Here is a 26,727-nt window from a genome sequence, read left to right on the forward strand (position 1 = left end):
AATACTTAAAATTTAACAAAAAATACAGAGAGCATATGTGTCTTTACTGGCATTTATTTTGAAAAGCAATTGGCCTGCCTATGACCACAGTAGTAACCATTTAAATTTTGGTTAACCTATCACTTCTGAGAGCTAAGTCCTGGGTTAGTTTGTGCTGCTGAGAAAACAAAACATAAGTTCAAGATATCTTCTCAGGAATCTTTTATTTCTCTCATTTTTGAGAAAATGTGACCCTAATGAAACTTAAATGAAAATTTCAAGTCAATATGCAGATTCACAAGCATCTTATTTAGGGTCACAGACAGATGATGACAGAAACAGTGAGAACATCCTGAGCCATTGCCCACAGTAGCAAAATAGGGTTTCAGACCTCCTGATTTCAGCAAGAGTATAGTCTGCAAGTAACTACTCCCCCCAAAATTTATTGGAGTTGACCACTTATGGCAATTTCCTTCCCACTAGTGCTTACTTGGTTCTACACTGGTACCGGCAGTTGGACTGGAGACCACAGTCATGTTCCTTCAAGGATCCTTAGAACTTTATACAGAAGAAGTGTCCTTTCTGAGAGAGCGGAGCTTTCTGCTGGACTCGATTTAGATCTTCATGGTGGCACAACATTAACTTCTCAGATCAGCATGACAGTTCGAAATCAACGCAGAAATTTAAGGAGACCAAGTGTTTGTTAACATGGCATCCAATGGAGTACAATGCCTGATTTCTTAGGAAGCCATTAACTCACTGGGAGGCCCCTTCCAGCTCAGACCCATGAGTGACTTGAGCATAGGGTTATTCAGCCCACAGAGACTGGTTGAGAGGCTGGAAGGTCCGATGGCTGACTGTCCTCTTACTTAATAGTACCATGTGGGATTTTCTATCCCCAGGGGTGTGGCAGAGCAGAGTATCCAAAGTGCAAGTGGTGACCTGGCCATTAATGTGGAGTTTCCCATAGATCTCATCAAATTTGGCCAGAAGGGCGGGCACATCCTTCACTTTTTTCCTTGCTTTGGCCAGCTGGAAAAAGCCAAAGAGCAGATCATTATCTCTATGCAAGATTTCTTCCTTGTTCTTCTGATTCTCCAAGAAGCAGAGGTCCAAATGCACTAAAATGTATAGTGTATACCTATAATGGTGAAAACCAGGGTACCGGGCCACACAGAAGTATGAATGACTACATGGGATTCTATAAGCTATACAAAACATTCACAATTAGTACTTGAAAATCATTCCTGGTATCGAATAAAGCAATCCCAATAAAAATTACACCAGCATTCTTCTTGAAGCTAGAACAAGCAATCCTAAAATTTGTATGGAACCACAAAAGGCCCCGAATAGCCAAAGTAATTTTGAAGAAGACCAAAGTGGGAGGCATCACAATCCCAGACTTTAGCCTCTACTACAAAGCTGTAATCATCAAGACAGCATGGTATTGGCACAAAAACAGACACATAGACCAATGGAATAGAATAGAAACCCCAGAATTAGACCCAAAAAGGTATGGCCAACTAATCTTTGACAAAGCAGGAAAGAATATCCAAAGGAAAAAAGACAGTCTCTTTTAACAAATGGTGCCGGGAGAACTGGACAGCAACATGCAAAAGGTTGAAACTAGACCACTTTCTTACACCACTCACAAAAATAAACTAAAATGGATAAAGGACCTGAATGTGAGACAGGAAACCATCAAAACTCTAGAGGAGAAAGCAGGAAAAAACCTCTCTGACCTCAGCCGCAGCAGTTTCTTACTCGACACATCCCCAAAGGCAAGGGAATTAAAAGCAAAAATGAACTACTGGGACCTCATGAAGATAAAAAGCTTCTGCACTGCAAAGGAAACAATCAGCAAAACTATAAGGTAACCTACGGAATGGGAAAAGATATTTGCAAATGACATATCGGACAAAGGGCTAGTATCCAAAATCTATAAAGAGCTCACCAAACTCCACACCCGAAAAACAAATAACCCAGTGAAGAAATGGGCAGAAAACATGAATAGACACTTCTCTAAAGAAGACATCCAGATGGCCAACAGGCACATGAAAAGATGCTCAATGTTGCTCATCAGGGAAATACAAATCAAAACCACACTCAGATACCACATCACGCCAGTCAGAGTGGCTAAAATGAACAAATCAGGAGACTAAAGATGCTGGAGGGGATGTGGAGAAATGGGAACCCTCTTGCACTGTTGGTGGGAATGCAAACTGGTGCAGCTGCTCTGGAAAACAGTGTGAAGGTTCCTCAAAAAATTAAAAATAGATCTACCCTATGACCCAGCAATAGCACTGCTAGGAATTTACCCAAGTGATAGAGGAGTGCTGAGGCATAGGGGCACTTGTACCCCAATGTTTATAGCAGCACTTTCAACAATAGCCAAATTATGGAAAGAGCCTAAATGTCCATCAACTGATGAATGGATAAAGAAATTGTAGTTTATATACACAATGGAATACTACGTGGCAATGAGAAAGAATGAAATATGGCCTTTTGTAGCAACGTGGATGGAACTGGAGAGTGTGATGCTAAGTGAAATAAGCCATACAGAGAAAGACAGATACCCTATGTTTTCACTCTTATGTTGATCTTGAGAAACTTAACACAAGACCATGGGGGGAGGGGAAGGGGAAATAAAAAAGGTTAGAGAGGGAGGGAGCCAAACCATAAGAGACTCTTAAAAACTGAGAACAAACTGAGGGTTGATGGGGGTGGGAGGGAGAGGGTGGGTGATGGCTATTGAGGAGGGCACCTTTTGGGATGAGCACTGGGTGTTGTATGGAAACCAATGTGACAATAAACTTCATATTAAAAAAAAAAGGGTGTTTATGTGGTACATACTATACAATGAAACATACTAGGAAAAGGAGTCAAACAGCAACGGAACAAGTTTGTCAAATTTAACAATCAGAGCAGGAGGCACGGCCAAATATGTAGGGTTTTATACATGGTTAAGTTTTCTGGAATGTATTCTAGAAGCTGTCAGAAGGTCCAAATTAGGACAGGATCTGATTTAGGTTTAAACATCTGCAGATAATGTTTAAACGTGTAGAGAAAGGGAGGGTGGAGACTAATCCAGAGGCCAGTACCACAGTCCACATGAGAGAGGATCACAGTCTAGACTGGAAAACATAGACAAAACATGCTGAAGTAGACATCTATCAAGTATATCTGGGGAGTTAAACTGAAAGGATTTATTGAGGAAGAGGTCAAGGAAAGGGAGGAATCAAAGACATCTTCCTAATTTGGGCTTTAGTAACTTGGTGATGGGTGAGGTAATTAATAGAGATGGGCAAGATGGGAGGAACAGATTTGGAAGCATAAAAACACCAAGAGTTCTGGTTGAGATGCCTGTGAAAGTTCTAAGTGGGTAAGTCAAAAGGTTGTTGGATATACACAAATATGAGGCATGGAGATGTCTAAACCAAAGGTATAAACATTGGACTCAAAAGTGTAAGAATGGCATTTAATTCTACAAAAATGGGTGAGCTCTAAATAACAATGTAAAGCTACTTTTGAACAAAATCAATAGTTGACTTCGTTCAATCCTTATTTATGATACAATCCAACAACACATCTTATAAAATTTACGTGTGATCAAGGTCCCTAAGAAATCCTCTGGTCACCTTCTAGATAGATCATAACCCTATCTGCTGCCAACATACCTTCCTTTCAAATAAGGGCTCCCAGGAACTTTCAGGTAAGAAGTTTCAGCATTTTATGTTATTCTTAAGAAGAATGAATAGCTTGTTTAGTCCCTGCCCCATGTTGAAGGTGAGGTGACCTAATGGGCAGCATATGGTTTCCGAAAGCAGCCAAGCAAACATGCCAAGCTGGAGATAACTTTGCTCTAATTGCATATACTGCATCAATTCTCTCCCATCACTACACAAATACCAAATGGTGTCACAGGGACCATTCTACAACTTAGGCAGAAAAGAGATTTTACTCCATTGTTAGGTTAGTTTCAAAAAAGAAATCAGTGAAGAAACAGTGAATGTTTGGAGAGATTTTAGTCATAGTAATTAAAAAAAAAAAACAACCCAACAATTCTTTTCAACATTCCTATGGTGGTAGGTATAACCTTATCTCCACACACGAGACATCTTTTTTTTTTTTTTTTTTAACGTTTATTTATTTTTGAGACAGAGAGAGACAGAGCATGAACAGGGGAGGGGCAGAGAGAGAGGGAGGCACAGAATCTGAAACAGGCTCCAGGCTCTGAGCTGTCAGCACAGAGCCCGACGCGGGGCTCGAACTCACGGACCACGAGATCACGACCTGAGCCGAAGTCGGACGCTTAACCGACTGAGCCACCCAGGCGCCCCTAGTTTATTCATTTTTGAGAGACAGAGACAGAGCGTGAGTGGGGGAGGGGTAGAGAGAGAGAGAGAGGGAGACACAGAATCGGAAGCAGGCTCCAAGCTACGAGCTGCCAGCACAGAGCCTGACACTGGGCTCAAACTCACAAACCACAAGATCATGACCTGAGCCGAAGTCAGACGCTTAACCGACCGAGCCACCCAGGCACCCCATACGAGACATCTTTAATAGCTGTTGGCATCAACACTACCCAGAGCACTTGTAAGATGCAGGTTTTATAATGGAAGACTCTGCATACAGTCTTACAAGTGTTATTTAGAGCTGTTCAAAGGCTACTGGAGTTAGAGCGTTTATTTATTTCTCAACAGCAGTTCCCCATGCAGCCTCACAACAGCCAGGAACACACTCAGCTAGAGGGGGAGCTTTTGAAATAAGTCAATCTTACAGACTTTGGGGAAAAAATCAGTATTTCTCAATGTGGTGTTTGTTTGGATGCTTCAGTCATATAAGGGAGACAACATATTGATAAACCAGATCTAAGTAGAGTGATAAGCATTAGTGCTGCTGGGGAAACTGAAGTTGTGTCAGTAATGGATGCACATGCACAAACTGTGCACTTTAAAACAGGTTTACATTTCCAGTTACCCTACTTTCCTAAAACAGAAGCTTTAAATTAATCATATCCAGTTAGTTTCCTGACAAGCTCCCTTTGCCAGCAGGTAGAAGCCTTTGGGTGCAAGTCCAAAAAAGGGATAGGGCTGGGAGGGCAACAGAATGTCAGAGGGGGAGAAAGGAGCCTGCTGCCCTCTCCCGCCAACCAGCAGGCACCAGTACCGTCAGAAGGCAAGGGAAGGAGGGAGAAAAGCAGGGAGGGCGAACCAATCAAACAGGCCTCTTCATTAGTCAAAACGACAATACCAATATCATTAGTAACAAACTCATCACTGCCAGTCATTTACGATTTCCTTACAGTTTTTTTTCCCTTTAGCTACTGATGGACAAATTACTAAATTTCAAAGGACTTACAGTAGCTCCTCTTTGTGTGCTTCAGCCATCAGTGTGAGACATGGGTTCCTTTGTTTCCTTCTGCTTTCAATTTTTTGAAACTGCTTATCATTTCTATTTAATTTTGTTTTATAGTTTTGCAAAAACATTTATACAGTTCCATTAGTTGGTCTATTCAGTACCTAAAACCAAAGTTCTGATTATAGAAGCATTAATACGGTTAAATTTCTGGCAGGTCTAGCACCCCTCCCTGCTCTCCTCTCACAAGGTTTTCCCAGTTATTCTTGTTAGTTTGTTCTTCCTACTAAACTTTAACCACACAAACAAAACTAATGGCACTTTTATTAGGTTACATTATCACAGTAAGTTGGGAAGAACTGACTTTATGGGGTTGAGTCCTCCTATCTCAACACACAGTATGTCTTTTTATTTGTGTAAGTAGGGACACTTTTTTTTTTTTTAATTTTTAAGATGAGAGCTACTGTAGCTTATTGCTGATGGGAATGATCCCCAGGGACGGGGATGTTCATGATGCTCAAAAGAGGGTAAAATATCTTCTGAACTGATGTCCTACAGTGGGTCTGAGGGATGGGCTCTAGGGCTCAGTGGGGAAGCCTGCTCCAGAGAGGTGCATTCAATTGCCATGGCTTCAGGAGGAAAGATGAGCAGGCGGGGCAGGAGGTGGTTGGTGAGGCAGCAGTTCTCTCCTGATTGCTCTTACTTCCGCCATGAACCAGGGCGCAGGGGTCAGGGAGTGGGCAGAAGGTACTGGAGGGCTTGAGGAAAAAGGGGACGCAGGATGCAGGAAAACACTATGTGGGGGGTGGGGAAATAATGTAAGAGGACCAAGTTTTCCTAGAATTTCAGAGGATACTTCCTGTTGGAAGAAAAAAAACCTTTGCACCCAAACAGAAATCTTTTAACAGGAAAAAGAGAGATGTTGTCATACTTGACGCTCTTTAAGGAGGCGGCCTGTAGAATGAAGACAGTAAGTGGATACTCTAATGCATGTCCTTTCACCTTTAAATCATTTCTGCAGCAATCTCATACTCACCACTTCTTCTGAGAACTCCTGTCTTTTCACAAATTTTGATAAATTTCCGTCTGCAGCATCCTTTAATATCTTTATCAGGGTTTTCAACATATTTGACTGTATATGAATCAAAATCTGAATACAAAGAACAAACAAGCAAAAACAAGACTGAGCCAGCGCTCAACAATGATGTATGAACCCTACATTTACAGGCATCTACCTGCTTTCATGCTATTACCTAATTCATTCTCTTGCACAAATTCAAAGATGCTTTGAATATATGTCTATCAGCCAGAACTTGGGTTTCCAACAGCTAATTAAAACACCTCAACTTCGGGGCGCCTGGGTGGCTCAGTCGGTTAAGCGTCCGACTTCAGCCAGGTCACGATCTCACGGTCTGTGAGTTCGAGCCCCACGTCGGGCTCTGGGCTGATGGCTCAGAGCCTGGAGCCTGTTTCCGATTCTGTGTCTCCCTCTCTCTCTGCCCCTCCCCCGTTCATGCTCTGTTTCTCTCTGTCCCAAAAATAAATAAAAAACGTTGAAAAAAAAAATTTAAATAAAAAAAATAATAAAACACCTCAACTTCAAAACTTACCTAAAGATAGAAATGGAGAAAATACAGATTTTGGAGTCTGGCATATTTGGGCTGGACTCCTGGCATGGGCAATTATGAGCTATGTAACTCTGGCCATGTATTTAAGCTCTTCCAACTTTTGCATTTATAAAATTAGGAAAATAGGTTTACGTCTCACATTTGGAATTACTGTGAATATCGAATAAAATACCAGCACACAGCAGGTACTCAAACATTACTATGAGTTTCTTCCTATTTCTTCCAGATTCGGAGCAGAGGACTATGAGACTATCTCCTAAGATCGACTGTGGGGTGAAATATACCTTTACCTTTCCTTCCTTCCTTCCTTCCTCCCTCCCTCCCTCCCTCCCTCCCTCCCTCCCTCCCTTCCTTCCTTCCTTCCTTTCTAGAAATTGCAGGCTAATCAGTTGCAGGTATCAAGAGGAAGCTGGTTCAAGTACTCCTATTTACACTGTGGCTATTAAGGAACTTCTAAAACTGGGTACTGTACTTGGCTTTTAAGATGGTACCACTAACTACCTTCCATCAGATAGACATATTTAACCCAAGGAAAAAAACACATTCCCCCCTTCGCTCCACCCATTACCAATATTCACTAGTACAATTTGAAAAATACAGAAAAGGTTAAAGAAAATAACAGGGCGCCTGTGTGGTTCAGCAGGTTGAGCATCCAACTTCGGCTCAGGTCATGATCTCAGTGTGTGGGTTCGAGCCCTGCGTTGGGCTCTGTGTCTACAGCTCAGAGCCTGGAGCCTGCTTTGGATTCTGGGTCTCCCTCTCTTTCTGCCCCTCCCCTGCTGGTGCTCTCTCTCTCTCTCTCAAAAATAAATAAAAACATTAAAAAAGAAAAGAAAATCAGAATGACTCAGAATTCCCCAACTAATGTTATCCACTGTTTACAATTTCATGTATTATCTTCCAAATGTATTAATTTTCCCCCAGATCTGATTCTTTTTGTCAACTATTATACAGTGAATATTTTCTCATTAAGAAATTATAGAATACCTCATTTTTAATGATGAATGCGTATATGATAATTTGTTAATTTAAGCAATACCACTCTTCAATATATTGGTAAGTTCAACATATTGATAAATGCATACATTAAAAAAAAAAAAAAAAACCTTGTTAATATCTAGGACTTGACTCCAGAAGTGAAATTATAAAGTCAAAGAATATAAACATTTCAACGGCTCTTGATCCTTTGGAAAAGAGTTTTTCTGGAAGAGATATTTCTTTTCATATAGCAAACCAGCTTAGTTCTTTCTACAGACCATTATAACAATTTAAGTTTGTTTAGCAGTTGATCAGGATGAGGGGCTAACTTTGGTCCCAAAGAACAGAATGAAATGATTCCAAGTAGGCTAAATCCAAAGAACCCAATCTAAGTTCAGTGTTGCAAAGCACAGGCCAAGTCATGAGCACACTTTTCACTGGGAGGCAACACTCTACAGATTTCTCACATTCAAGGAGAAGAAGTACTACCTGCCTTTATTCCAGACTATCTTTTCAAGGATATTCATAGAACCCACAGCCTGGAAAGACCGACATGGTGCCTCATGTAGAGAAAAGGGCAGGCATGCTTACTGCCATTTTGAGAGATCTGGGTTCTCCTGTATGTATAAGAGGCATATAGACCTCGGGTTGCCATGTGGGAACTGGGTTCAAGAAACTGATGCAAAAATGCTAATGTTGTGGCTACTACTGTTGCTCTGATTTAAGGAAATGTCCTTCACCTCTCAGTACCTTGTGAACTCTACCAGCATCCATGAAACTATGGAAGGTTTACTCATTAGCTTAAAAGTAGGGTAAAGTCTCTGACTCTCAATAGTACTTCAAACTCTTACATTAATAATAACCAATTCTGATTGGGTTGGCAATTGTCTGTCCTATCGAGGGCAAGGAGAAATTGACCTTGTTAGGTGTTAGGTCTCTAGTGCCTTGCACCTAGTAGACCTTCGCCAATAACAAATGAGAAGGAGAACAGAGGTCCCCTAGCAATTTACACAGATAAACCTCCTGGAGCTCCATGCTAGGATCTATTAATGATGTGCTCCTGGAAGATTTCAACTTCTCTTCTTAAGTCTTCCCAATTTCCCTCCCTGCCTCCAGCAACTATCTGTGATTCAGAAGGGATTTCAAGAGTAAAGTTCAATACCTCAAAATAGACTGATGAAGGACAATATAGATGACGCAGTTACTGATAAAAGGCAAAGAGAGAATTTAAAGCTGGAATTGGTCTCAAACTGAAACCTCAGGGTACAGTTAAGGAAAACTAGATCAAGGTACAGCACAATGCTTCAATCTTACAGATTTCAAACCAAAGACTAAGAAAATTAGCAAGGAATAGGGCGAATTTAGGTAAGAAAAACTACTCTAAGAACTACAGAAGGACACCTCCTGCCCCTCTGGTTTTCTGAAACGTCAAAAAATGTTCACAAGTCATTGGGTGCCTTTGACCAAAATAAAGGACCAGAAGCCCTGAACATGCAGAAATTAGCATTTTGTCTTTGTCTTTTAAGTTAGCTATATTTGAAGTAGAATATCATAGTGCCATAGAGACTGCTAGTTTTCTAAACAATATCCATCCTCCCCTTCTTTTTTGATTAACAGAACTCCCTAACTTCAACTGACGCTGTCATGTACAGAATTCTAAGACTATATTTCTCATGTTTCTTTGCTACTACTACGTATGGTTACAGGACTCAGTTCTGGCCAATAACATGTAAGTACAAGTGGCTGGGTGAGACATTTGGGAAAGCATCCTCAAAAGGGTCCAGTGTCTTTCTCCTCCATTCTTCCTCTATCTTGCTGGAAAAGACGTAACAGATAAAAATCATATGCTTACAATGGTGGTATGGAAACACAGAAAGAGGCTGGGTCCCTGATGTTATCATAAAATGTCACACTAGACCTAGACTGACCATCTACATGGTTTTTATACATGGAAGAAAAACAAAGCTTCTCAGTTGTACAGACTCCTTTTTTTCCCCTCCAGTCTACATTGCTCTTAGCCAAAATGCAATTCTTAAGTTCCAAAATCTTAAGGGATTTATGAGAAAGAGTCCTATCTCCTTGCCTACCCCATGCAGCCTAGGAGGCTTCCTAGCATGGACTGTAACTTTAGGGGGACCTTAGTGACTGCAGAAAGGGGCATTAAAACATCTATCTGGGGGAGCCTGGGTGGCTCAGTCGGTTAAGCATCCAACTTCGGCTCAGGTCATGATCTCATGGTTCATGGGTTTGAGCCCCGCATCGGGCTGTGTGCTGACAGCTCAGAGCCTGGAGCCTGTTTCAGATTCTGTGTCTCCCTCTCTCTCTGCCCCTCCCCCACTCATGCTCTGTCTCCCTGTGTCTCAAAAATAAAAATAAACAAACATTTAAAAAAACCCAAAAAACCGAAAAACATCTATCTGTGTTGGGGAACCTGAGTGGCTCAGTTGAGCGTCTGACTCTTGATTTCAGCTTGGGTCATGATCACATGGTTGGTGGGATCAAGCCTCGCCCTGGACTCTGCACTGACAGCATGGAGCCTGCTTGGAATTCTCTCCTCTCTCTGCCCCTTCTCCATTCACATGCTCTTTCTCAAAAATAAATAAATATTAAAAAAAATTTTTTTTTCTGTGTTAACAAATAATGGTAAAAGTAGCAAAACTAACCAATTGTCAATTCCCCTGCAAGGTAATTGAATTCCAAAATGGGTATCCACTTGGAGACATGCCTTATTTCTAGAGACATGATTGGAATTCAAATAGCATCAGTTGAAAGCTATCCCATGTTGATCTCAGCTCTTTCAAACATTATTTAGAAGTGGAGATTAATCTTTTGATATTGATTAACATTGCTAAAGAGGGGGCTACAGTTCTTTTGAAATTGATGAGTTTGAATTCAGACAGCAGAGCCAACATGCATGCGCCTCCATGAGATCATCTGCGAAATCAATTCAGTATGTAGCAAGTATTAGCTGGGAAAATGGAAAATCAGGCCCTCTGGGTCATATTGGCAGCAAGAGCAATTTTGATGAAAAGAAAATTAAGTTGAGGGGGAAAAATTAGGTAAGTTCAAATTCCAACTGGCAGCAGGAAAAGATTTTAGTAGAAGACATTAATTTCTAAAGTAGATCAGAAAAAAAAAAAAAACTTCATTTATTTCTGCTAATACTGACTGAACTGACTTTCTACCGCAGCCTATTTGTCAGGTTTCCATTTCTTAATAATTAACAAATTGCCCTTAGGGATTCCAAGTAGATGACTCAGCCTTAGAGAAGCTAGAGCCCATTAAATCAGTTTTTAAAAGCCTGCTCTAATAACAGAGATCTGAATCTGAAAGATTATTAAACCTGAGAATGGCAACCATATTTTTTCAATATCCCTAAGGAAGCCAAAACAGGTTTACCCTGAAATATAAGACACTTGGTTGGACATTTGGAAGAAGTTCCTGAGTGAGCACTTTTAAACAATAAACGATAAAATGGTCTTTAAGTGTCTGAACAATGTATATTTCTGTGACCCAGTTCATGGAGGGACAATTCATATTCAAGATGAGTTCAAGGTTCCTTATATAGTGTTTGCCCAAAACATACCCATTCCACCAAGTTTATCAGCTGCCCTTCCTTCCCAGCTCTCAGAGAAAAGAAGCTAGTCCTGCTGTCCTGGCTGGTGGGCGCACTCCCCACCATGCTCTGGGCTCTGGATTTCTCCTCCTACTGTGAGTGGACAGCTTCACTCTCAGGCTATGTTTTATTTCCACCAAAGCACTTTCTCAGATGCAAAAAAAAATTATCACTAGATTCTCATAATAAATGTGACAGCCAAGGAGTACAAGAGATGAAGCCTCTCAACACAAGAACATGGAGCATGTGCACTACCAGCAACTTGGCTTTTTGACACCCAATCCTATTCCTTTTCATCATTCAGGAGGATCAGCTAGTCCCAATCCTGAATAAAAAGACACAACCCTTATTTCTGCAGGTCTGGAGTGGTGGGGAAACCCTAAGCTTTGTAATCAAACAGATGTGTTTGTGTTACAGCCTGACTCTGTACATAATTAGCTTCAATAACTTGGGTAATTTATTTACCCTTTAAATCTCCATTTTCCACATGTGTGATATGCGGAAATATTGTTCCTACATTGTATAAAATGAACCAATGAGTATTAAGTACCTAGCGTGGTACCTTAGCTAATTAAATGGAAACTGTGCTGATCTGTATCTCTTCAATTTCTCACCACCAATCCTTACTGATCCTCCCAAGCTCATTTCAACTCTAGGAAAAGCTACCAATGATCCACAGAACACTCCTCTTTCCTACCTGATACTATGAACCACTTGGAATCCTAGCAATTCTACTTCTGTCCAATCCTGAAAGGAGTTCATCTGCAGGCCATTCCCTCTCTCAGAAGCAATTATGTACTTGGATACCTACAGTCATCAAAACCCAGTGGCCAGCAAAGAAGGCACAACACACACAGCACCTGCTGGAAGAGTAGGCTTCCTCCCGTTTGGCTTACTGATACTATTGGCTCAAATGACCTGAACTTCTGGACTCTGGACCTTTGCCACCTTGACCTCCCAGATCTCATGCCTGTGAGCTTTTCAGGCTGACCCATCTGCTCTGACCTGCAGTTTCTGCATAGGCACCCAGTCTTGGGACAGGGGCTGTCTGCAGCAGGCTGTGACGGGCAGGGTTATCAGTCCTCTTAGATTTCTATACACTGGTGCTATTTCTTCCCTGTCTTTTTCTGGGGATTCCTCTGCCTCATCGCTGCTGTCTTATTAAACTCACTTCTTGGTCCTCTTCACTTTTTTGTGGCATTTGTCAGTTCATATCAGACCCACTGCTGGTCTTATATAGATGAGCTCTTAACTAACAGCTATGATATTCACCCCCATCTAGGTTCCTGCCCTTTAAAAACTACAAGATCTTTTTTTGGGTATTTTCCTAGTATTTAGTCTCTTCCCTCCCAAAACCATGCTTTTTTTCAGTTTCTCTATTATCACTGTATCCATCTTTCTCGTTCCCTGGCCATCTTTCCCTCACAAAAGGACTTTGAAAAGTCAATGTGAGGTCAAATATAAGGTATTCTTATCTCAGATTTTTTGGCAACCTTATTCTCCAAACTTTACCAGAAAGGCTCATCTAGTCCTTCTCTCTCTTTTTTCTTATGTTTATTTTTAAGAGAGAGAGAAAAAACAAGTGGGAGAGGGACAGAGAGACAGGGAGACACAGAATCTGAAGCAGGCTCCAGGTCTGAGCTGTCAGCACAGAGTCCAATGAGGGGCTTGAACTTAACGAACCATGAGATTCCGACCTGAGCCAAAATTGGACGCTAACCCACTGAGCCACCCAAGCACCCCTAGTCCTTTCTTGAAAGTCATCTGGGCCCTGGTCTGGGGGTGACATTTGAGGATAATCACCATGGAAGAACAGAAAACCATGGAACCTTGGAGTTATGCCTAATTCCTACTCACTGGGTTCTAGGATTTGTTAAATATAAATATTCCTCTTTATGTAACACACTTCATTTCAAACAAATGCTTCTGGTATTAGCAAGCATTCACTGAACACTGATTACATGCCAGGTACGGTGTTATCTACTTTATACGCATTACTCTTTCAATTTTCACAATGACAGGATGGTAATATTTCTATTACTATTGCTGTTTCAGATAAAAGGAAAATGGAGACCATAGAGGTTAAATAAGTTGCCTAAGGACTTAAGGCTAGTAAGAAGTGGTTACAATTAAAAGTTTGCAGGGGTGCCTGGGTGGCTCAGCTTAGCATCAAACTCTCGATTTCGGCTAAGGTCATGATCTCATGATTCGTGGTTGGACTTTGTGCTGACAGCGCAGAGCCTGTGTGGGATTCCCTCCGTCTCTCCCTGCTCTCTCTGCACCACACCCCCCTCAAAATAAGTAAATAAATAAAAAATATTTTAAAAAGTTTATATTCTTTTAATGGGAACCCTCAGCAAAACTAATCTCCTAACAAAGAATGCCCTTTAGCCCTCATCCCTTCAATCCCATGGTCCTGTCCTCTTTCAGACACTGCTCAACAATTCTCTCTTCACTGAGACCTGCTCAGTTTGCTCCCACTGGCCAGCACTTCACTCTTCAGGTTGCAACACTGCCCTGGCTGTGACCCTTTGTCCTAGTTCATACCACACTGGCATTAACACATTTCTGTTCTTTTGACAATGTTTTCCTCATCTTGACCTTGTGATGTTTCAGGAGACTAAGTTCTTGAAAGTTACGGGCTTTCTTTTCAACTCCCCATAACACAAGTATACTTAGCATACAAGCAGGGCCTCAGCAGGGGTTAGCTGAATGGGGTGTATGAGGTCTTTAATGACAAGAGTCTCGTCTTTTTAATTGCACCAGTAAGGCGTAGATGACTCATTGCTCACTGGGACAGATGGGCCATGGCAGGCTGGCAACACAAGAATGAAAACAACTAACATTTGTTGAGTTCTTACCATGTCAAGCACTATTTTATGCACCATAGGTATACTAATTCCCTGGGTTAGGTACCATAAACAGGATGCAATTAGCACAAAGATTATTCTCAAGTCTCAGTCAAGACAAAGTTAAGAGTCTATCTCCTTCCTGTCTGTATTCACAGCTTTCTGTAGTCATGTGTTATACCTGCAGCATTTAGCTACATCTTGTATCTGAGCATATCTACATTTCTCACCTGTTTATAAACTCCTGGAAGCACAGCCGGTTGACTCCTGTTAGAGGGGCTATAATGTAACTTTAACACAGAGCTCAATAAATCACTGAATTGAATCAAGATCTTATGAGATCAAAATTCCTTATACACAGATTTAAAAAATCTAGACATCATCTTACTACCTTTCAAGCCTTACTTTAAACAAAGAAGTCACTTACATTTAAATTAGTGCAGATAATGCTTTCTGGCTTCATGATTTGAGAAAAAATTGATATAGCTTTCGCCACCTGGTTCTAGAAGAAAGAAAACCAAGTTATACTTCAAATCATATGAACATTACTCTGCTGTCATAAAGACTTTTTAAAGACAGCAGGATATTCCTATTCATGGTGCCCCAGGGATTTTGAAGTCCACAAAGAAAAAGTTTTTTTGGTAATCAAAAATGACCTTTCTGGGGCGCCTGGGTGGTTCAGTTGGTTAAGCACCTGACTCTTGTTCAGGTCATGATCTCATGGTTCATGAATCCAAGCCCCGAGATGGGCTCGGTGCTGACAGTACAGAGCCTACTTGGGATTCCTCTCTCTGCCCCTCCCCCACTCATGTGCTCACTCACACGCTCTCTAAATAAATAAATAAATAAATAAATGTTTGCAGGAAAAACAATGAACTTTCTACAAAATATTTCCTACATTTGCATATTACTAAATTTTAAAAATAGTTTCCAAAATACTTTATTTTTATTGAAATATAATCAACACACAGTGTTACGTTAGTTTTACGTGTACAACATAGTGACTCAACAAGTCTATACAATAAATTGTGCTCTCCACAAGTGTAGGTGCCATCTGTCACCATACAACGCTATTACAAGGCTATCGACTATACTCCTTATGGTGTGTCTTTCATCCTGTGACCTATGCACTCCAAATCTAGAAAATTACCAAACATTTTAATAAACTGAGTACGTTTTTTTTAAAATGCTTATTTATTTATTTTGAGAGAGAGAGACAGCGCATGAGCAAGGGAGAGGCAGAGAGAGAATCCCAAGTGGGCTCTGCAGTGACAGAGGTTCAAACCCACGAACTGTGAGATCATGACCTGAGCTGAAATCAAGAGTCAGACACTTAACCAACTGAGCCACCTAGGTGCCTCTGAGTTCTAGTTTTTAAGATGGGGGCATAAAGTTGGCATTTCTCCTTCTCCCACGGGACAAGTTTTGAAGAAAAAAAAAAGAAATCAAGATTGAGAAGCAGAAATGCGAACTCCATGCCTGACATAATTAGAAGAGCAGAAACCTTAAAGCTCACAAGAGATGGAAGTACTGCCAACAACATGGGAGACAGAGAACAAGGTGAGTTCTAGATAAAGCAGTGAGCAGAGAACATTGCTGCCTATCTTAGGAGCCCACAAAGTAGTTCTCAAAGGTGAGGGCCACGATCTGAAGTACAAAATCTGAATTCCTGTTTACAACAATGGCAATGGAATTTAGGACTAGTAAGGAGAATTCCTCTGGATCCTTTTTGTGGCAAAAGTGAGGCTAACCAAAAACTTACATAGATAAGCCATACTCACAGGAAAGAGTCTGTCACTATGACAGGGGCAGAGAATGAGATTCTTCACTGAAAACTGCCTCCATGTCTATTCCCAGTAGCCAAGGAGAAATAAGGCCTAGGCATTTTTGTAGACAAAACTCAAACATAAAAAAAAGTCCTACTAGTCTAGAACATGACAACATGGCTCTGCTTTCTCCCTGACCTGGATTTTCTGTAAATGGCTGGTGTAAGAAACTTGTCTATCAATGAGTACTCAAAAATGAACCAGCACATGATCTATATAAAGACACCATGAAGAAAAAGAAGAGCTGCCTTTCAATCAACAAAGGGATGACTGGAAAACCAATAGTAAATGAATATTTTAAAATATATGAATATGTTCAAGTATACGTAAGAATACATATTTAAATACATACAGGACTAAAACAAATGTGGGAAATACGGTTGCAGAATGAAGCACAAAGTGTTATGTAGTTGGATAATGAAGACAACGGGAGAAACACTATATATAAGAGAAAGTATGCTTAGTTGCCTTGTCTTTATTATGTGTGGTCAGAAAAACAGCATTCAAAGCTGACAAATAAGCATACTTAAGAAAAAAATGAATACTATGAAAAGTAACATGTCAACCAAAATTGGGTGGTAGAGAGGAGGAAAATGAGAAAAAAGAGGAAATATACTAATTTCAGCATTACTCACTGTAGGGAACTAATAGGTACTGTCAAATTCATTAGAATACTAAGAAGATTAAATCAAGTTATGGTTTTAAAGTAACCACTAATGCAAAAATACAAACCAAAAAAAAAAAAAAAAAAAGAAAACCACCACATGCTAGAAGCAATTTTAAAAGTTGAAAACAAAAACAAAAACAAAACATAACTGAAACCTAAGATTAAATACACCACGTCTATCTAGATGGAGGACATTAAAAGACTAGCAGCATATAGTAAGACAATGTTGAAATCTATGCAGTGTACAAGAGATACACACAAAACAATTCAGAAAAGATGGCAAATAAAAGGATAGGAAAAGATGTGGGAGGCGAATGCAAACCTAATTAAACCAAAGAGGCAAACAAAAACTGGGGTTGCAGGGGTGGGGGGGGGCACCTGGGTGGCTCAATTACGCTTGGTTAAGCATCCAACTTCGGCTCATGTCATGATCTCATGGTTCATGAGTTTGAGCCCCACATCGGGCTCTGTGCTGACAGCTCAGAGTCTGGGGCCTGCTTCGGATTCTGTGTCTCCCTCTCTCTTTGCCTGTCCATGTTTACACGCTGTCTCTCAAAAATAAAAACTTTAAAAAAAAATTTAAAAAAAACTGGGATGGGGTGGGAGAGATATTAACATTAGACAAGGTAAAATCCCAAAAAGAAGCATTCTAAACAAAACCAAAAGAGGCACTTTGTAATGCGACAGCGACAGACTCACAATGATATATACGTCAATGATAGAGCATAACTATGTATCTAAGCACCAAATGGCATAACTTTTTAACTTTTTAAAAAAATACTTATTTATTTTTGGGAGAGTACAAGCGGGGCAGGGGCAGAGATAGAGGGACAGAGGATCTGAACTGGGCTCTGTGCTGACAGGCTGACAGCAGAGAGCCCGATGCAGGGCTCAAACTCATGAACCATGAGATCATTCCAGGGTTCCAGCTCTAATTGTCCTTCACTGCTATGTGATGGCAGGAAAGTCCTCTCCTCTCTCTGACCTCAGTTGCCTTCATTTGTCCTGAGACACGGAGAGGCTAAAAGATCACTAAAACCTCTTCCAAATAGAGTATTTGGGTCTAAGAAATATACGATGACTCCACTTAAACAGCAAACTGACCCAGGATTCCTCATTCACCTCAAGTAAATTCCACTTTGGAGAGCACTAAGTTAAAGTGTTCTGAAACGTTACATGGTAAAACAATCATTTAAAATTTTCATTTGAATTATTTGACAAATTTCTCTCAGAGTAGAGCTTCCCTCACTTGAGTCTCCACAGAAATCTTGGCCAGCCCCTTCTAAACAGCAATGCATGTTAGGTCCTCAACTGTAAACAAAAACATCCTTTGGAGGCACAGGTGTAGATGTAGGTTGCCATGGCACCAAAGGCATTGGTCTCTTTATGGGAACTTTTTCTTTAGGATACAGTCAGAAGGAAAAAAATAAATAAAAGAACAAATGCAAGTAGTCAAGTCTTCCCACTCCCAATTCACTTATGTACACCCTGAAGCCTTATTACCTGATTCAGAGCTAGTGCCACAGCAAAACAGGATGCTCTCCTGGAGAGGACTTCTCCTTTGATTAGGGCTTCTTCTCTTAATGTAGTACAGATTTTCAAAGATTCAGGGCTATTCTGGCAGGAGACAGGATTGCTCAGTAAATAAATGTCATGTACCTTTAAGTTTAACAAAATGATTGATAGTGCTCAGTATTTCAGATTTCCTTCTAAAAGAATTTCCCAGAGCCTATTTCAACCCATTTAACAGATTAAGCCCCATATACAGGCTACTTGCAAAAAGACCAAGTTATCTATATATTAGCAGTTCAAATCTAAATTAACTTCATTTGTAAAGCTTTTGGTCAATTTTCTGAATTGGGGCCTTTTTACCACCGAGTGTACAAGTCTCTTTGTATCTGGGCAGACTGGTTTCTAGACACAAGTACTACAACGTTAAAACTGTAAAAACTCAGTCTGTTACTCTGTGAAATAACAGAGTAAAGCCCAGCAACACTAAAAAGTTTTTCTGAGGGGATTTCCAATCTGAAAATATCCATGTAAGTCAAATACTTAAAAACGTGAACACTTATATGAATGGAAATGATAGAATCCCATGAAAAGACAAACCTTAAAAAAAATCCAAGAACTAAATGACACACAAACCAGCAGACAGCAGCAGTAAAACTGAATTGTCTTCCTTTGTATATGCTGTAGGTGGATTAGGTTTGTGAGAACAGCATTAACTTTATATCTATGTATTTCTGTCATGACGCGATCCACAACTCAAAACCCAAAGTAAAACCTGAATTCGATGAGCAAGGACAGTTTCCAGAACTGGCTGGGAATCTATAACGGCTGACTGGTTCAATTTTTCAACTCTCATCTTCAATGAGTGAAACAAGTTATTTTCAGACACAGTACAGGGGAGAAAAGTCCTCCGGCCTTCCTAAGGAGCAGAATTAAATTCTCTACACTTTAGCACACACTCAGGAAGGCATCTCTAAAAAGGTCAGAAAGCTCAGTAACACAGAGCTGAATAAACTGATGCTCAGGTGTTGTGTGTTTGGCATTGTTTCATAAAATAAGAAAATGATATGATTGTAAAGGATCACCTAATAATCCAGCAAGGAGCAAACTATAAGACCCTTGGCCAAGTCAAGCTTATGGCTAAAAATGGTTTTCAAAATTTTTAAGGTTTGTAAAAAAAAAAACAAAGATAGAATATGTGACAAAGACCATATGTGGTAGAGACTGTACATAGCCTCTAAAGCCTAAAGTGTTTACTATCTGGCCTTTTATAGTAAAAGCCTGGGGCTCTTGAAATCAACCCTTTCATTTCACAAATGAATTACATGACCACTTCAAAGCCAGTGAATGCTAAAGTTGAGACTATATGTTTCTCAATTTCCCAGAAGATTTTTCTTTCCACTATCACCCTACTTACTGCCTCTCTTACTTTGGAAAATTATTGCTACCCTTTTTAGGGAAATGTTTTCATGGACCATGCTCTTCCACCTTACCTCGTGTTCCTTCTTTTTCCCCATAAAAAGGTTTTGTTAAGTTTCCAAAGTTTAAATAACACAAATGTCTATAGTAAAGCATGCAACCTTGGTCACTGCACTATATCAGCTGTCATGTATTCACTAATTCATTCACTCAGTAAAGAAGAAATAGTTTCTGTATGTAAAAAACAATCTTGATATAGTAATGACATATGGACTTCTAAGTCACGTTTTCTGTCTTGAAGGAGTTTATCTTAGTGTCACATACACTTATTAAAGATCAACTATACACCAGGCACTGTTAGGTGCTGGTACAAAAAATGCCTCAAACTTAACCCCCAGTGGGGAGGATGAAACATACATCTAGTTAGAATAACATCAACCAGTGATAAATGTCACACAGGTGATATACATAGAGCACAATGAAAGGATATTACTTCCAACTCTGAATCACAGAAAATACTCAGATGAAATTAAAGTAGCCCTTGAGTTCACCAAAGAAGGTTGGTCAGATTTCCATGGGAGAGAACTAGAGAGAGGTCTTGTCTCAATGAGTTCAGCATGAGACTGATAGCAAGGGGATCCTTCGCAGACCTTGAACCCAGCCAGCACACTGTTTCTTGTTCTCCCTATCCACAGAATTGCCAAAGAAAGAGTGAAAGATGATAAAATTGCTTTCTCCATGATAAAACTGACGTGGCTAACTTGAGTTTTCTAAAAATGAACACATTTAAAATTGAAATATCTGCACCAGATGGAAAAAAAGACTTCAGAGAAACTAAATTATTCTTTGTAGAAAAAAAAATCCTCTCTCAAACACTACCCACAGTGCTCTAAAAGTTAAGAGAAGACAGTTTTACCAGTTTGTAGCAAATTGCAAAAGCAAGGACATAGGTTTCTTTGTTGAATTTCACATCTTGGTTTTTCATCTCTATCAGCACTTCCAGCGCACCTACCAAAAATGAGAAGTGGGTGGACAGTGTTAAATGCATTCAGGTGAGTTCAGAGTCATCTACTATTGATTCCCAACATTCTAATCTGTTCAGCACCATCTACTGAAAAGTATATTCCAGAAGCAAGTCAAAGCTATCTGTCAAAGTCATTTATCAATTAACTAAATTTCAAAGAAATTATCAAATGATACAGTAAGAACTAATATTTTAAGCCTACTTATACTTTCAGCATAAGTAAAATCAGGGTGTTTAGTTTAAGGTATGACATGAGATGCAATAATGTTGTTTTCAAACTTATAAGAATGAAGTCTCCAGAGTTCAGTCATTCATCAAGAATATAAGGATCATTTTTGCATGGTCCATTGTTTTTCCTGCTATATTACCAAAGACAGAATTTTTCAACAAATTCTAATACTCACTTGTATATTTGCCTTTAATAAATAACATATCCATCAAAATATTGAATGACGTGGTGTCTGAGAAGAAACCTCGTAAATGCTAATAAAAAACAAACAAACACAGTTTGGTTAAAAGTTTTTAACTATTGAGGATATATTTTTATAATTCTATCTTCTCTATCCAGGACTTATTTTTGCATATACTTTATTCATTTGGTCCCCTGAATTCTCTAATAAATCTCTGATATACCAGGATTTATTTTTCAAAAAAATTCAAATGCTGCCCACTCTTTCGACTGTCATGTCTTTGGCTGGGCATACAAATGAGGCAAGCAGTATGGCAAGAGCTCTCTGGGTTTCAGAAATACAGTGAAGGACATCTTCATTATACATGGCTCTCCGGTGCTTACAAAAAAAGAAACAAGTCAATTAACTTTGGTAAGGGGGTCCTGCAATGTAGGTGGCAGTATATTAATATGAAAAGGCCAGGGGCACCTGGGTGGCTCAATTGGTTAAGCGTTCGGACTTTGGCTCAGGTTATGATCTCACTGTTTCAAGCCCTGCATCGGGCTCTGTGCTGACAGCTCAGAGCCTAGAGCCTGCTTTGGATTCTGTGTCTCCCTCTCTCTGCCCCTCCCCTGCTCATGTTCTGTCTTTTTCTCTCTCTCTCAAAAATGAATAAATGTCAAAAAAATATGAAAAGGCAGGTATAAGTATGCATGAGGACTAAGCAAGAAGAGTCTTACAAAGCTATGATGCTCTTTTGGCAAATGAATAATACTCACTTTTTGAAATGATTCACTAGAAGAGTGGTTCTCAAGATTTTTTCCTCAACATTTTTAATATCACGATAATGCAACACATGCTATTCAAATATGCCATTAAATGCCTCCTTGCTCTAGTTTGTTCTTATTTTGAAAGCCCACTATGCAGACCCTGTTCTAGGGGCTGAAAATAAAGAAATAATAAACAAGACACATAACCCTGCCCTAACTCTAGTGGGGCTTATAATCTAGTAGAGCTTAAATTCTGGCATGGGAGACGATGAACGAATAAAACCAGTGAAGAAGTAAAAATGTAATTTCAAGTTATCAATAAGGGCTACGAAGAGCAATGAAGCGGGAAAAAGGGATAGACTAGATGATAGAAGGTCATCAGGGAAGACTTTCTGAGGAGACCTCAATGGAGTAAAGGAGAGCCTTGATGACGAGGGTGTAGACCATTCTAGTCTGAGACCATGGGTGTGGCAGTTCTTGGAATAAGAAAGCCCAAGAGTGGAGTGAGCAAGGGGGATGGCAGGTGATGAGACACTACAAGGGACCTCTAAGTCATGGTCAGGGGTCTGAGTTCTCCTCTGAGTATGATGGGAAGGCCCAGAGCAGCCCTGTCCACAGTGTGAGCCATATATGTGGTTCTACATTTTCAAGTAGCTTCATTAAAAAAAGTAGAAATACAGGAAGTCAGTTTTAATGATGTTACCTAAACCACTAAATGCAAAATATAATTTCAACATGTAGTCAATAAAAAAAATTAAGCACTTTTTCTTTTTTATATCAAGCATGTGAAATCCATCATGCATTCTACCCTTACAGCCCATGTAATTTCAACTAGCCACAGTCCAAGGGCTCCATAGATACATGCAGACAGTGGCTATGATATGGGCAGCACTACAGGGTTCAGGGTAGGGGACACAATAAGAGTGGAAACAGGATTAGTCTTTAATGTCACTGGACTCAAATTCCGTTTAATCTGCTACTCCAGGCAACTTGGTTGTATATGATTATTTCATGCATGGGTCTAAGTTTAAAACAAAAAAAAAAAAAACAAACAAAAAAACAACTGAAGTTGCATTTTCTTTTTGCTTTTTAATCATTAGACTCATGGCTGTCATTACAGTGAAATTTTCATTTTCCTTTAATTACAACACATGATTACTGAAGTCAAACAATACAAAAACATATAAAGTAAAAAGTAAGAATTTCCTGTAATTCTACCCCCTAAAGATAAGCAGTAGGGATTTCATGTAGATCCTTGCAGATTTTTAATAGATATATACTAAAATATAAATATGTATATTTTTCTTTTAGGAAAAATATAGGTTCAAATCAATCCTCGTTGTAAAACCCCCTTTTCTCTGGTTACTAATACAGTATGATCCTCTTTCTAAACAATGGGTGTCCTTAAAAGAGGGGAAAGTCAAGAGTTCACAGCTCTACCATGGAAAGAACACTTTAGGGGTGCCTGGGTGGCTGAGTCAGTTAAGTATCTGACTTAGGCTCAGGTCATGATCTCACAGCTTGTGAGTTCGAACCCCGCATCAGGCTCTGTGCTGACAGCTTGGAGCCTGGAGCCTGCTTCGGATTCTGTGTCTCCCTCTCTTTCTGTCCCTCCCCCGCTCGTGCTCTATCTCTCTCTCTCTCAAAATATAAACAAACATTAAACAAAAAAAAAAAGAAAGAACACTTTATACGAAGAGTACAAGACAGAAACACAATTTAGTAGAGGGTTCCTAAAAATACAAAAGGGTCCCAGGTGGCCAGCCCTGGCCCCAAAATAAATGTTTCTGACCATGTATGAATTTACCATGTGTCTAAGTGCCAGTTTCCTCATCAGTAAAATGGATAGAATGACAGTATCCACCTCACCACGGTCTGTGCAAAATAAATCAAGCAGGTATAGTGCTTAAGCACAGTGCTGAGGACACAGTATATGTTCAATAAATAATTACAGAAATAATTATCATTATTTTTGTCTTTAAGAAAAGAAAATCAGAAGATGTGAAGGTATTCTGAAAACCAGAAAAGCACTATACAAGGTGGCCATCAACAAGAAGTAAATAATATAAAAAGAAAGGAGAATCACAGGTGGGAAACAGGAAAGGCAATCTTAAAATGGCTGCCTCTCTTAAACAATCCCCCGCTAAAAGCTTCTCTGAGAGGTTAGTCCCAGGTCACAACCAAGGAAGGTAGACCCCTTATAATTTGTCCATACATCTCTTCCACACCTGTCCTACACCTCTGTCTGAAAAGAGCAAGGCCTCTTCATAGCAATGGACTCCAAGGAAACCTTAAAATACAGGTAAGAGCTCATTCCTTCAGCTTAGGAACCTTGATCTGAAAAATCTAAGCCAGGAATAATGTAAGAGAGATGCCTTCCCTAACATCACTAAAAACACCCAAGGCTCAGCACAAGGAAATCACACTGACAGGGACAGTAATCGGGAGACAATAACCTGGTCTTTGATGAGTTCCAATGCAGATTCCTCAAGATCCAACTCGTAGCACAACCTCATGAAAAGTGGTCCAAATTTATACTCTCCCAAAGCGACATTTCTGTTCTCTGTATGGTACCTGGTAATGAAAATGATTCAGTGAGTCAAATAGTGAGATGCAGGGAAAAGGACAGACCGACTGTGGCATGTACTCTGCTAGATGCTGGGGACACAATAAAGAACGAGGTACTCTCACAGTCCGGAGGGAGAAAAGTGCAGAAACGAGGACAATCAGAGGAATTCTGGAGTGAAGTATGCCAGACATTTAAATAGAAAGGGTTTGTGAGAGGCCCACATGACCACATGAAATCAAAGAATGGAAAAACATACATTGTAATTATCTTCTCAACATATCAACAAACTGCTAGGATGAGTGCTAGCAAAGGTCAGGGAACAACAGGGCTCTTGCACAGCAGACTCGAGAGAATGGCACTGTGTCTTTGTATGGACCCCATCTAGAGAGGAACGAATCAAAGGAGTGAAGTGATGCTCTGTCCTCCTCAAATGTGACTTCTCCATAGAGGATGACAGACAACCTACAGATGTACTTTACAATTTAGACCCATCGCTGTTTTCCTCTGCTCAGGAAAAGGCATATGTGATCTACCATCACCTAGCTAAACAAATTAAATGCTGTTTTGAAGTTTAGTTTTAGCAAAACGCTAATTTCAGACAGTGACATCTTTTTTTTTAATTTTTTTTTTTCAACGTTTATTTATTTTTGGGACAGAGAGAGACAGAGCATGAACGGGGGAGGGGCAGAGAGAGAGGGAGACACAGAATTGGAAACAGGCTCCAGGCTCCGAGCCATCAGCCCAGAGCCTGACGCGGGGCTCGAACTCACGGACCGCGAGATCGTGACCTGGCTGAAGTCGGAAGACAGTGACATCTTATACGTGCCTTGAGGTTTCTACAAGCAGTCAGTCCACCAGTTAGGATGCAGAACTAAAAATTGCTAGCATAAATTTACTTTCAATAACCAACTCTTTCTGTTTTAGACACCAAGAAAACAATCTGGTGACAAAATAAGTATCGCAAGATTACTTGTAAACCAGATTTTACTAAGACTCATTATGTGAATAAATCGCACATACCACGGGGAATAGCTCTGACTTTAAAACCAGAATGCTTTTTAGCCTTCTGCCGAAATCACGGAGGACAGTCACAGTAACATCATGGATAGTGTATCCCAAACATACATAATGCCAAATAGAATGATGATATGTACTTTCAAAGATACACTTCGTAGTCAAATTATAGAAATTATAAAATATATTCAGTGCTTCATTACAAGTTATGAATTAAATTATATCAGTTGTACACCTTAAATATACCTGAGTTTTAGTTGTCAATCATACCTCAATAACACTGGGGGGGAAAGAATTAGGTTATTTAAAGGCAATATAGTACGTGACTAAGGATTTTTAGATTCTGATTCCAAGCTGACAGTTCAAATCCCAGTTCTTTTACTTACTAACTGTATAACCAGGAGCAAATAAGTTAACCACTCCATGCCTCAGTTTCTTCATCTGTAAATGGAGATGAAAGTTCTTTCTCAAAGTTTCTGTAACGATTAATTAAGATGACATGCCTACTAGCACACGGAAAATCTGCCATTGGTGTCAGCTCTTATAAAATATAAGGCATGCTGTGGAAAAGATCTTTAAAAATCAATACATTCCAAAAATAGTGTCATGAAAAATCTGTGCCAGATTAAAAATAAAATAATGCAAAAACAAAAGTTTTCCCAATTTAGAGAACATTTACACTAATAAAAGCGCTAGAAATTCACAAAGATAAAGTATTACCTCTTCTTGACAAGAAATGTTCAAATCAGAGAATCTAAAATACCCCTAATAAACCACACACCAGCATGTGGTCAAGGCTATGGGGGGGGATTAAGTTGCTCCTCACTTTTGACTCCATAAAGAGCTTATGTTCTAGCTCATTACTCTTCCTCCCCAGGAGTGGGGTACCTGTGTCAGCAAGACAGAGAACAGGTTGGTTAGGCCATGGACCTGCCCATTTTCCCACTTTTCTAGCTGTCCACCAGTAGAGGGAAGAGACAGCAACTGGGCAGAGTTATTAGCAATGATTTAGATTTGGGTAGTAAAAACTGACAATAAAACAAGCCAGAGGGTCTAATAGGATTCATCTTTGTGAAACTGAGATAGTATTAGGATTCCTAATGCCATGCAAATGTAAATTAGCATAACTCTT

At 39.9% G+C, this 26,727-nt stretch overlaps 1 protein-coding gene and 1 long non-coding RNA gene across 8 annotated transcripts in view; one reads left to right on the forward strand and one right to left on the reverse strand.

Moving 5' to 3' along the window:
• PTCD2 (pentatricopeptide repeat domain 2) overlaps positions 1 to 26,727 on the reverse strand; it is a 55,987-nt gene that overhangs the window by 22,408 nt on the left and 6,852 nt on the right. For 3 of the 7 annotated variants that reach the window (XM_086699197.1, XM_086699247.1, XM_086699231.1), the window contains 7 exons: positions 24,469 to 24,586; positions 21,258 to 21,336; positions 20,746 to 20,837; positions 18,405 to 18,518; positions 14,836 to 14,910; positions 6,374 to 6,487; positions 39 to 1,011 (listed from right to left, as the gene is read on the reverse strand). In XM_086699197.1, coding sequence (XP_086555323.1) covers positions 787 to 1,011; positions 6,374 to 6,487; positions 14,836 to 14,910; positions 18,405 to 18,518; positions 20,746 to 20,837; positions 21,258 to 21,336; positions 24,469 to 24,586 — 817 coding nt within the window. In that variant the 3' untranslated portion in view covers positions 39 to 786. Of the gene's footprint in view, positions 1 to 38; positions 1,012 to 5,643; positions 6,292 to 6,373; positions 6,488 to 14,835; positions 14,911 to 18,404; positions 18,519 to 20,745; positions 20,838 to 21,257; positions 21,337 to 24,468; positions 24,587 to 26,727 lie in introns of those variants that run through there. The other 4 variants (XM_086699241.1, XM_086699225.1, XM_086699215.1 and 1 more) reach the window with 4 other exon arrangements.
• On the forward strand, positions 20,818 to 25,808 carry LOC147584342 (uncharacterized). Its single transcript, XR_015248545.1, has 3 exons — positions 20,818 to 20,881; positions 23,996 to 24,314; positions 25,506 to 25,808. It is a non-coding gene; the product is annotated as an uncharacterized LOC147584342 (long non-coding RNA).

This window comes from Puma concolor, chromosome A1, assembly GCF_028749965.1.
Source record: "Puma concolor isolate L17-30 chromosome A1, mPumCon1.1.hap2, whole genome shotgun sequence".
In the NCBI taxonomy this organism is placed as follows: Eukaryota; Metazoa; Chordata; class Mammalia; order Carnivora; family Felidae; genus Puma; species Puma concolor.